The sequence below is a fragment of the Apus apus genome, chromosome 13, assembly GCF_020740795.1.
Source record: "Apus apus isolate bApuApu2 chromosome 13, bApuApu2.pri.cur, whole genome shotgun sequence".
Lineage (NCBI taxonomy): Eukaryota > Metazoa > Chordata > Aves > Apodiformes > Apodidae > Apus > Apus apus.
In genome coordinates this window covers 10,895,275-10,906,613 of record NC_067294.1, presented here as the reverse complement: position 1 = coordinate 10,906,613, position 11,339 = coordinate 10,895,275, and the positions used below count along the sequence as shown (strand labels likewise).

The 11,339-nt window shown below is 59.4% G+C and overlaps 1 protein-coding gene across 3 annotated transcripts in view; it reads right to left on the bottom strand.

The window, feature by feature from the left end:
- Positions 1 to 646: 646 nt before the first annotated feature.
- ABLIM3 (actin binding LIM protein family member 3) overlaps positions 647 to 11,339 on the bottom strand; it is a 43,513-nt gene continuing 32,820 nt past the window's right edge. Inside the window, exons 9-23 of one of the 3 annotated variants that reach the window (XM_051631348.1) lie at positions 11,043 to 11,114; positions 10,498 to 10,653; positions 9,348 to 9,377; positions 8,646 to 8,775; positions 7,704 to 7,802; positions 6,226 to 6,276; positions 4,716 to 4,850; positions 4,398 to 4,462; positions 3,912 to 4,059; positions 3,211 to 3,240; positions 2,734 to 2,792; positions 2,164 to 2,224; positions 1,932 to 1,939; positions 1,282 to 1,362; positions 647 to 905 (exon numbers count right to left, since the gene is read on the bottom strand). In XM_051631348.1, the coding sequence (XP_051487308.1) occupies positions 792 to 905; positions 1,282 to 1,362; positions 1,932 to 1,939; positions 2,164 to 2,224; positions 2,734 to 2,792; positions 3,211 to 3,240; positions 3,912 to 4,059; positions 4,398 to 4,462; positions 4,716 to 4,850; positions 6,226 to 6,276; positions 7,704 to 7,802; positions 8,646 to 8,775; positions 9,348 to 9,377; positions 10,498 to 10,653; positions 11,043 to 11,114 (1,239 nt within the window). In that variant the 3' untranslated portion in view covers positions 647 to 791. Of the gene's footprint in view, positions 906 to 1,281; positions 1,940 to 2,163; positions 2,225 to 2,733; positions 2,793 to 3,210; positions 3,241 to 3,911; positions 4,060 to 4,397; positions 4,463 to 4,715; positions 4,851 to 6,225; positions 6,277 to 7,703; positions 7,803 to 8,645; positions 8,776 to 9,347; positions 9,378 to 10,497; positions 10,654 to 11,042; positions 11,115 to 11,339 lie in introns of those variants that run through there. The other 2 variants (XM_051631346.1, XM_051631347.1) reach the window with 2 other exon arrangements.

The following is an 11,339-nucleotide window of genomic DNA, read 5'->3' as shown; positions in this document are numbered from 1 at the left end:
CCAGGCAGCATTGCAGCTTGTTTGCCCGCAGGGCTTGGACAAACCTGAAAAACAGCGAGAAACTGCACAAGGGAGAAGGCAGCTTTGGCTGTTTCAGTTAAGAAGGGCTTGGTTTTGGGACAGTATGGAAAGCCATCACTGCCTTTGCAGGGAAAGCCAGCAGCTCAGGATGCACTGGGGCTTAGGCTTGCATCTTGACCCATGGGGGTGAAACCTGCTCCCCCTGGGTCCCCACCACTGCTCCTCCTTGTCCTCTTGCCCCAAGCTCTGTATTTTTGAGGGTGAGGCTGAAGATGCCCCCAGTGCATGGCCATGTTAAAGACAGGGAGGGCATTAAGGAGCCCATAGTGAGATCTTTTCTCCTTGCAAACGTACTCAGGACATTTTCCAATCCACAAGTAAACACACAGACCCGCCAAGGAGATGGAGATGGGGCACCCTCCATCCCAGAGCCATCCCTCTCCCCCAGCCCCAAGACACAGCCCTTGGGCACTGCAGCCACAGCCAGAAAACCCTCCCCCCCTTGCCCCCACGGGGCAGCAGTGACATACACCAAGCACTTCAGGGCACACATGGCTTTAGCCCCAGGGAAAACCAGAGGACTCATGCAGAAACACGGTTGGAAAAGAAAAGGAAACAAAGAGCATAAAATTATCTGCAAGACTCCAATTCACTCTCAGGGGTGCAGGGGGCACCTCTGCCGTGTACAGCACCGAGAATCATACAGAGCTGCATAGAGATCTTTCTATGTATATATTTATAGGTATGTATATATTTATAGTGCGCAGCATTTAAAAGAGCCGGGCCTGCTTCTTCAGCTCATTCCTCTTCCAGAGGGCCAGGCGGTCAAACTCGGCGATGGTCATACCAAAGATCTGGTAGAATTCCTCCTGGGAGAGGTGGCGCTGGGGAGAGAAGGCATGTTGGGCCAGGGATGGGGACCATGGCCACCACCCAGGGCCAACAGTCACATGGGCCATATAGTTGCAGAGGGGCAGGAGGGCACACAAGGGGCATCATCCCTTGCCCAGCTGGGTGCAATGGGGGGCTGAACTCCCCAGCAAGGCTCACTCAGGAGAGGGGGAACAGTTCTGCCCAGCCAGTAGAGCAGCAGGACCACCACAACAGTGTGCTGGCATATGTGTGCTCCTGGGGAGTGGTGGAGATGCTCCTCACATGTCCACAAGCCCCTGGTGGTCCCACACTGTCTGTGAGGGTTAAGGAGGGAGGGTCCCTCTGAGCCCTGAGAAAATTGTCCCCAGTGGAAAAGGCTCTCCTCACCTCTAACCGAGTCCTGTCCACATCTTTGGGCAGCTGGTTCCTCCCCCTTGTCTTCACCAGAAGCAGCTCATAGGGGTATATCTGCACAGGGACAGGAAGACCATGGGGTAGCTCCAGGACTAGCAGAGGACAGTTGAGGGCACACCTGGGAATTAGGTTGTGGAGGCTACCAGGGCAAAGCCTCCTCCTGCTGTGTTTAGCAGGGCTTGGGTGGCACAGCTGCCTCCAGGGCTTGGATGGGGCAAGGCAGAGGGGTGACTTGCTCTCAGGGTGACCCTAATCCACCTTGAATCACCTTGATGGTTCTGGAACAGCCTGCTCACTCTGTGAAACCAGGAGTGACCCAGGGATGGGTGTGAGTAGCGAACCACCAGCACAACCACACTCCTCTGTCCCTTGCCCAGAAGTCTCTTCTGTTTGGCCAAGAGCTTGGGACCCTGGCAGGAGGGTGAGGACTCTGGTCCAAGACCCACTGTCCCAGGGTAGGACTGACAGGTGGAGATGGAGGGGGATGAAGGTAGGACATTGTGGGCAGAGGGCAAAGCTTCCTTCTGAAGGGCCCGGGGACACATGGACACATTCTGGGTCTCCCTCTGTGGGGCAGTTGCACCTCTGGCTGACAGCTGCTCCTTGGAGTGGGAGCATCTTACCTTGTACTCTGTGGGGAGAGAGAGAAGACAAGAGAAACATGAGCCACACTGACCACTCTGCTGCCAGGATCCTCTCCCCAGGATCGCAGGGAACCCCACCTGTCTCCCCCCTTCTCCCTGCAGCCTGGACCCCATTTTCCAGAGATGCCTGTGGAGGTGGAGTAACCAGCCCCAAGGCTCCATGCCTAGAGAGTCCCCTGCCCGTGCTGCTCCCAGCCCCATGGTGCCTCACCTCGCATCCCCCAGTTGACGGCGTTCGTGCTGTCATAGTGGAAAAGCTCGGCACTGGGAGGCTGCGGGAGGGAGACAGGGAGGGAGCAGTAAGAGGGTGTCCCTTCCAGATGCTTAGTACAGTAGCTTCCACGTCCCCAGGGGGAAAGGCACCCCCCCCCCCCCCCCCCACTCCAAAGCAGGACCCATTCCCCACACCTGGCAGTGGGGAAACTGAGGCACGAGGAGGTGAAGTAACAAACCCAGGTCCCATGGAGGCAGGGCCAGGTCTCCTCACCTCCAGAAATCACTGCCTGGTATAAAGCAAAGTTATTCTGCTGGAAAGCAACACTAGCATCTTTCTGAAATATGCCTGTAAGATGTTCAGGGCAGGCACCTCCATCCTTCAGTGTCTAGATAGGGCACTTTGGTCCCTAATAATGGATTGGTACAGACCAGTGGCAACAGCAGAGATGCAGGGACAGGGCAAGCAGGATGCCCTAGTCATGGAAGGGGCTTTGAGGAGCCTGGGGAGAATGATGAAGGTGCAGAGATGCCTGGCAGCAGCAGGATGGAGGCAGGAGGCACTTACCCTGTGCAACCCATTCCTCCTGTAGGCAGGGAGGGAGGCCGACTTAGAAATGAGGGGATCTGCAAAGAAGCCACCAAGGTGCATAAGGGAAAATGCAAGGGCAAGTCCACACCCTGGGAGAGAACCTGCAGGGCCACCCTACTACCTCTGTGCTCACACATCCCTGCCCAGCTCCACATTCACCTGGCTCTGTCTCCTTCCAGCTCCAACTCATTTCCAGCCTGGCTTCCTCCTGTGCCGATGCTCCTCACTCCCCAGAATCCCTTTCCCATGACAGCCCTCACACAACACTACCTCCATTTCTCTGAGTCGTCCTCTCCTGGCACTGCCACCAGCTCTGCCCTGGTTCAGTTCTACCCTGGCCCAGCCTGTCAGTGGCTCCTTCTTCTCTCCCCCTCTTCCACCCCAGCCTGTGCATCTCCTCCAGCTCAGCCTCTGGTCCCTGCAGCCACAGAGGACCGTGCCTCACACACTCACCACTGTCAGCCAGGTAGTGCGTCCGGGGAGCTGCAAGGAGAGCAGGGCCGGGCGTCAGGGAGGACCGAGTGCCCACACCATGCAGAGCTGCCCCCCCACGGGCCATCCCTAGGGCTCCCCAGAGAGGCTGAGGGGCTCCCCGAGCATTCCCAAACAGCCCCAGCTCCTGAGGTCAGATGTGCCATGAAGGAGGAGAGCATGGAGCAAACAGAGGGATCTGTGCTGCCATGCTCCCCAAAGCCCCCAGCCCCCCCCCAGCAGCCCTGAGGGGAGATGGGCTGTGTGCTGTGCAGTGAGAGCAGCGCAAGCAAGGAAGGCAACCCTGGGGCCAGCCAGCAGGTTTGGGGTGCTGGGAGGTCCCAGATGTGCTGTTAATGAGGAGGTACATATACAATGAGCCCAAAAACAGGTCAGAGTGAACCCCATGTGGATGTGCTGTGGGATTCCCAAGGGACCCTTCAACCACCCCATGAGGAACTTCACCAGGTTGCCCACAGACTGCAAACACCTACCAGGCAATGCCTGGCCTGTGCCAGGGGCACAGGGAATGGAGAGAGCTCTCCAGAGAGGAAAATAACCTCCCAAGTTCAACTCTGGTGCCCAGCACCTCTCCCACCACCCCTTCCCAGTTCCCTGTTCTTCCCTCTCCACCCCAGCAAACTTCCCACAGGGGCTGGACAGATGGACAGGGTCCTCCTTACAGCCGTTGAGGGAGCCCTCGTAGCCAGCCATGTGCAGGGCTTCTCTGCTGCTGGCCGAGCTGCGAGGGGGTGTCCAGGGGTCTGCGTAGGAGTTGGACCGAGCCTTCATCTCCTCCCTCAGGATCAGCCTGCCGATGCCACTCTGGATCTGGGGGGGTTGGAGGGGGGGGGAAAGCTGCTTCACACCCCTCCTTTCCTTGCCTGGCTCTCCCTGCTTGCTGGCACATCATGGCAGAACATGGCACTTTCTGGCACAGGCCAGGAATCTCTCGCTTGCTCCCTCATCCTTGGGGATGAGGTGTTGGGTAGGGTGCCCTGGCAAGGGAGGTGTGCTCCTCCTCCTGTTGGGGGTGGCCAAGAGGGATGGTGGTGGCCCCTTCTTGGGTGGCGCAGCTGGGCTGTGCCTCCCCCCCCAGAGCCAGCTGCCATGGGGGCAACTTGCTGCCACTTCTCCCCTGCCGGGCTGTGGACAGGGAGATCACTCACCTTGTGCATGCCCCGGTCATACCCATCCTCCTCGCCTCCTGAAGAGAACCTCCGGGCCCGGGGCGCTGCAAAAAGATACATGGCAGAGTCAAATGGGGACAGAGGTGCTGGCAGGTAGACAAGAGACAGTCCCTAGCTGCATGGTGACAGCTGAGTCCCAAGGGCTGCTAGGATTTTGTGGTCACTTTGGCAGGTATCTTGGTCCAAACGCCCCTTTGGGTCCAGACCCATCTTGGGGGGGTTTCCCTCCCAGGGAATGACTAGCTTTGGGGGCAGGAATGGGTTTCCCTTTCCCCCAGCTGAATGCAGGGCTGTTACCTTTGGGGGAGCCCTGGAAGGACCAGTACTCTGACTCAGAGTGGTAGTACGGGTCCGGGGAGTAGGCAGGGCTGTACTTGGATGACTGTGCGATGTCTTCGCTGGTTTTACTTTTCGTGGCTGCAGGGAGGTTGTCTGCAAAAGGAGCCAGCAGAGCTGTAATAAGTACCCTGAGTCCCACCAGCAGGACTTGCACAGATCCACCCCAGGACGAAAGCAAATCCTCTTCCCTCCCCTCTCCCCAGTGTCCACCACAATTTAGGTTCAGGACAGCATAGAGCAGAAGTGGGAAGAATTCATGTTCAAACTGCTGACACCTCCTGGAGAAAAGGGTGCAGAGGCAGAAGGTGGCGATAGTGACAGTCAGTGGGGCTGTTGTTGCTGTGGCTGGGAAGGAACCTGAGCAGCTCATAGCCCACAGCACCACGACTGGCTCTGGCTCCTGCACAGTGCCAGCCTCAGTGCCCCCAGTGCCACCAACTTTCCCATGTCCCCATGCCCCAGGCTGTCCTGTCACCTGGAGAAATATAGCTGCACAGGTGGGAGGGTAGGAGGAAGCCTCAGACCCAGTGGGGAAAGGGCTCTGGGTGGGTCATTGCCAGCGGAAGGTGGCAGTGGGCTGGGCAGCAGGAGCAGGGGAGGCAGAGGGGTGACCCATGACCCCAGCAGCTCCAGGACTTGCAGAGCCACAAACAGAGCTCTGCTCAGGGGATGGAGCCTTGGCAGCACACATGAGAAGCCCAAGGGTGAGCCCTGCTCCCTTCCTCCAGAGGCCAGGTTATTCGCAGGAGAAGGAGCACCAGGGACAGGCTGTGTGGCAGAGCTATCTCACCACAAGGACCCTGCCAACAGCAGCTACTTACAGCAGCAGGTGCAGCCAGCAGCAAGGTGTGGGAGTTGGGCAGGTAGGAGGGGAGAAGCCAGGGAGAGAGAAGAGACAACAGTTACTGCTCTGGGGAGCTGCTGTCCTTCTACACCCAGGAGCAAGCAGGGACAGCACAAGCCACCCCTGCTGAGAGATGCCAAACACCCCTGTGCCTCCTCCCCACACCCCTCAACATCTCTCAGGCCTGTTTCAGCCTGAAGTAGCCATCCAGGATTGGCTATGATTTTTCTCCAGGACTCCATATGAAACTGAAAAGTATGTTCTTCACCCATTTCCAGAGGCTGCTCTGGCTCTTGGCATCAGCGACAGCCACCCTTGTTCCCTCTGCCACCCCTCCATGGTCTTGCTCCCCCTCCCACTGCTATCCCGGCCCCACTGCCAGCCTTCCCCTCCATCCCTCACAAAGGGATGTGACCCAAAGCTGCCTCTTTTTGGCCCTGAACCCTCCACTCTGCTGCCCTGAGGGGAAGCAGGAGCATCAGCACAGCATCCCAACATCTTGCCTTTACGCCTGCTCCAATCTCCCACCCTGTCCCTAAAAACATGACCCAGCCAGACCAAGCCTGGCTCTGGGACCCTGCCCACCTTCCCCCGCGGGGCAGAGCCCGGTGCAGCCAGACCTACCGTGTCGCTTATAGATGGGCGGCTTCCGGTAGATGTTGCTCTCGCCGGCAGCTGGTGGAAGAAAGACACACAAAAAAGGGAAGAAAGAAGGAAAAAAGGGAGCAAAGGGAGGTCAGTGCGGGTGTCCCGAGAGCGGGCGGGGCAGCAATCCTGCAGGAGACGCTATTCCCACGCCACGTTCCCATCACACAACCGCCTCCGGGTCCACGTGTCCCACGGGAGCGCAGCGCCGGGCCGGGGGCTGCAGGCCGGGCGGGCGGAGCGGAGCGGTGCGGTGCGGTGCGGGGCTGCCCGCGGGCACGCAGGACATGCAGTGAGCGCCCCGGCCTCAGCATGCAGCGAGGGGCGGCGGCACTGCCAGCCCCGGGAGGGAGCGGCACAGCCAGGGCCCGCCCGCTGCCCCCGCCAGCCGGCAGCAACGCACCACGCTCGGTGCGGGTTCTGGGAGGAGGGGAGGGGGTGCCAGCGCCTGGAAGAACCGCCTGCGAGCTACCTGGGGCGAAACAACATCAGCCAAAGCCTCTTTCCGCAGCAGAGAGAGAAAAGAGCGAGCTGGGAGGGGAAGCGAACTGGAGCCTGGCGCTGAGAGCTACTGCCCCGCGCAGGGGCCAGGCAGCGGAGCTGGCGGAGCAGGGAGGGGGCCATCCATAAACCACTGACCCGCAGCGGGAGGGCAGGGCAGGCTGCAGGGCCAGCCCCTAGCAGGGGGGGGAGCCGGGCACCATGGTGGGGAGCTTCTGGGTGTCCTCACGGTGCTGTCCCAGGGCATCAGCTGTACCTTGTGGAGGGTCCCAGGCTTTGGAGGAGGACAAGGGCACTAAGAGATGTCTGCTGCTGGGTAGGGGTGGTCTGTGGGTCTGGCCCCCCTGTGAGGGCCAGAGGATGGATGGGCAACTCTGCCTGCTTCCCTCCCCACTTTCCCTTTTCTGCCCACTTGGTCCCTGTCCCCGTGGGCTCTTTGTGGCCAGCAGCGGGTGGTGGCCCTTACCTGGTGGCCCCCTGCAATCCCTGTAGAAGGGGAACAGGCATCTGGCAAGCCCAGAAGACTCTGGGGGGAGGGAGCGGCGGGCCCTAGGGGGAGTATAAAATAGTCATCTGTAGCGGATGGGTGTGGAAAGGCTTCCAGCAGACACGCTTTGACTCATGATCCTAGGGGGGAGGCAGGGAGGGGGCAGGCTCTCTGCAGGGGATTCATCTTCATGTGGGGGGTAGAGGAAGGTAAGAGAGGAGGGAGAAGAGGGAACGTTGCAAGGATCAAGCAGACTCCAGGCAGCTCTGGGACGTCTGGGTGGTGATAAGGAGAGAGGAGGGTTCAAGCTGCAGGTCCTGTTTATGGATGGCCTCTACCAGGGGTAGATCCTGCTGCCAGCTGGCTCTAGGCGGGCGGCGGAGCTAGGCATGCGACACGGGGGGACGGCACATGCGGGCATGCCACAGACACGGCGCTTCCCCGGGGCCCGGGGTGCTCCAGAGCCTACCTGGGATGTGGAAATGCTTGGGAGCTTGGTATGAGGTTGGAGTGGAGGACCTCACATCTAACTGGCTATAGTAGGGGGAGCTGCGCCCGCTCTCGGTGCCTACGCGGTGCCGAGCAGAAGCAGCCATAAGTGACCGAGAGAGAGAACAAGAGGCAGAAAAAAAGGGGTGTTAAATGCAGCGGTGTTAGAAGAGCAGGGGGCGACCCAGGTGGAGGGGGTGATGTGCTGGGCCGTGATGGAGCAGAGGCAGATTTCCTGCATCTCCGGAGGAAGGCGGGATGCAGAGGAAGCCCGGCGTGCGGGTGCTGTCCCAGGGCTGCCCCGCTGCTGCCGAGAGGAAAGCCGAGCGCGCTGCAGAGGCAAATGGTGACAGGCCCTTGGCGGTGCAGTGTGGGGGGAGCTTGGGAAATGTGGGACCTCCGGACTTACTGACCTCAGATTTTCCCAGTTGTTCCTCCCTGGCTCCGAAGGACAGGAGACACAGCACAGACACACTCTGCTTCCCCTCAGGGTATGCCCATACGTGTGCATGTGAGCACGCCCTTTACAGCGCTGGCTGGGCACAAGCACTCTCATACACACCCCTCCCTGATCTACCAAGCCAGCTGAGGGAACTTCACTAGGTCTGTGGGTCCCCTCCCTTCCCACCCCAACCTCCATGAGCCCCAGCTCAGGTCTGAGCCAGGACAAAGCCTCCTCAGCCTCTCTTCACTGCTCCCACAACAATAATCAGGGGAACCAGAGGATGCAAACAGCAGTACTGGTCACTGCCCCAAAGTTTCCATTTCTGTCAGCCCCCGCAGACCCTCCCAGGCCTCCTGCCTGCTCGATAGAGGAGGGACCACTGAGGTCCCCTGGGAGAGGAGGGAAGAGTCTGGTGATCCCTGCTCCACTTGGGCATCTGAGCTTAGCCCAGCCTGGGGTTGCAGCTGAAATCCTCACCTGAGCGGTAGAAATGATGGGGGGACCTTGGGATGGTGGGGGACATGCCCTGGCGGCTGTAGGTGGGGGAGTCAATGTAGCCAGGGCTGGAGGCTCGCCTCTGCCGAGTGTCAAAGCTCTCGTAGATGTCCTGGGGATGGGGAAAGGTGTGGAGAAAGTGGGGTTAGAACTGGCAGGATGAGAGACAAGACAGGTCAGTGCCTTGGCGGCCCTGCAGAGAGGTGTCCCATGGATGAGGGTCCCTGTGCTTGTGGCAGCCTGGGAGGGTGCATGCTCTGTGATGGGACATGCTGGGCAGCATGCATGTCCTCTATAGCTGGAGGGTGTCCCCAAGCTGCCTTGCCTCCCCACCACCAAACTGCAGGCAGCAAAGCCCAGGGTTTGAGACCAGGTGACAAGTGTCTGGCTGGAGGCTTTCATGCCCTTGCCTAGAAATCATCCTCTTCCCCTATGCTTATTCCCAGTTACTGGCATCCCCCTCCACTGGGTAGAAGCTGCATCTTGTGTCCACTCTGCAGGGAGGGCTTGCTCACTGCTCTTCTCAGGGCCAGAAGGACAGGACAGGGTCCCCGATCTCCCCCAACCTCAGGGCAGCACCCAGGGCAGAGGGACATTCAGCAGAGCCACAGTGATCCCTGGGTAGAGGGATGCCCTGTTGCAACAGCAGGTGACAGATCCCATGGTGCCCAGTGAGGGCATTACCTGTGAGTATGGGGAGAGGGTCCCCAGGGACTGGAGGCAGCAGGAGGCAAAGGGGGGGAGAGAGAGAAAGAGAGAGAGACAGCATATGGTTAAGGGGAGCAGTGACAGACTGGGGTCCCACAGCAGGTTGTTTTCCCCATGTTACAGCCTCATCACAGCTACCAAGCAGTGAGGTGGCACAGCAGAATGCTGGGCAGGGAGCCCCTGGCCAGGTGGGGAGCTGGTGTGAGGATGGCACCTCCTGAATTGGCAGCCTGCATCCCTTCTCCGAGACCTCAACTGAGCAGCTCCAAGGGGAGGGGAGGTGGCTGCTGGACCTGTAGTGCTCCACCGTGGGCCATGGCCTTGCTGCCTGCACCATCACTGGCTGGGCTGGAGGAAACCAGGCTTGTGACAAGCCTTGGGACTGGAGATATGAGAGGCTGCCGCTGGTCAGTACAAAGTCCTCTTTCAGGACCACCTCAGGTCCACCATTTCTGTGTGAGCTGCTCAGACCCACCTCTTCTGCAGACTCACTGAAATAATCCAGCAGCCCCAGCCTGCCTGGGAGAGCAGGGCAGAGCAGTCCCATGCCACATGCTGCTTGGGCATCATCTCATCACACACTTGCAAAAGTGCACTGACCAAACCCCCTTCCCCTGGCTGCATGGCCAGCACCCAGCAGGGCAGCCCTGCCATGCTCCAGTGATGCTGTGCTGGGGCTGCATGGCCAGGAGGATTGCCTGCCAGGGGCCAGGCTTCGGGCTGAGCCTGCTGGCTGGCTGTCCCTCCATCCCAGAGGGATGCAGGCATGCTGTGTGCTCTCCTCCTCTCCTGCTGCAGGCTGTGACGGGTGAGCTCCCTGCCACATTGCTCCTGAAGGTGACATCTCCTTGTGCTGCACTGTCTGTCCCTGCCTGTTGGGTCTGCAGCACAGTGTGGGCAGGGTGCTGCCACCAGCTGATTAGGTCACTGGTTTCCTTCTTACTCTACAGCAGGCTCAGGCCCTCTTCCCAGTGATGCGAAGCCTCCAGGGGAGGTCTTACCCCAGCTCCTGTCTCCCTGCAGTACTCCCATGGGAATGAGCAAACCCCCGTGCAGTTTTCCCCACTGCCCCGAGTCGGGGCCCAGCTCTCTGTGCAGCCCAGCACTGGGTGTGTTGACTCAGTACCTCCCCATAGCTATATCTCTCCAGCGTCTCATCCGACATGTATCTGTGATAGGGCTCGTAGGAAATGAGGTCAGGACGCTGCACTTCATAGATGGCTTTAATCTTGGGAAGAGCTGCCAGATCTTTGTAATTAAGGATCTCATTATCCACTTTAGCCTAGGGAAAGGGAGAGACAGAGAGGTGGAAAGGCAGAGGAGAAAGAAAAGGGTACAGTGTGGAGCCTGGACAGAGCAGACAGAGCCCACCATCATCCCAGCAGTAAGAAGAGGTAAGAGGACATGCCCAAGAGATAGCAGTAGGAAGGGGCAGAGGAGCTGGGAGGGTGGGATGTGCCCCTCTGAGTGCTTCTGGGATGTGCCAATGGCACTGGTGGCACAGCATGCTGCTGGGGTTAGGGGGCACAGTGTCTGTGCTGTCCCAAAAAGCTGGACTTGTCCCTGGGGGACGCCTCACACTGCAGAGCAGCACTGGGAACTACTGCCACGCTCCCTGGAGACAGAGCATCCATCCTGCCTGGCACGGGCGAGGGGCAGAGCTGTACTTACGCAGATGACACGGTTTGGGGAGCCGATGCTGGAACCGGGAGGTGAGATGGAGGTTTCTGATGTCCTTCTGTGCTGTGGAGACAGAAAAGCAGAGGAGAGATGAGAGCATGGCAAGGAGTGACCCCTGAGCAGGCACAGGGCTGGGTGCAGCAAACAAATAATTTGGTTTAGGTTTAGGGCTGGATTTCACTCAAGGTCCAGTTCTTCTGCCCTTTCGTTCTGCCCTACCCTGCCCTCCAGCTGTATGCTCTGGCTTCTCTTGGGGCTAGATGCAGGGTCAGGAGAGTGGCCTGGCAA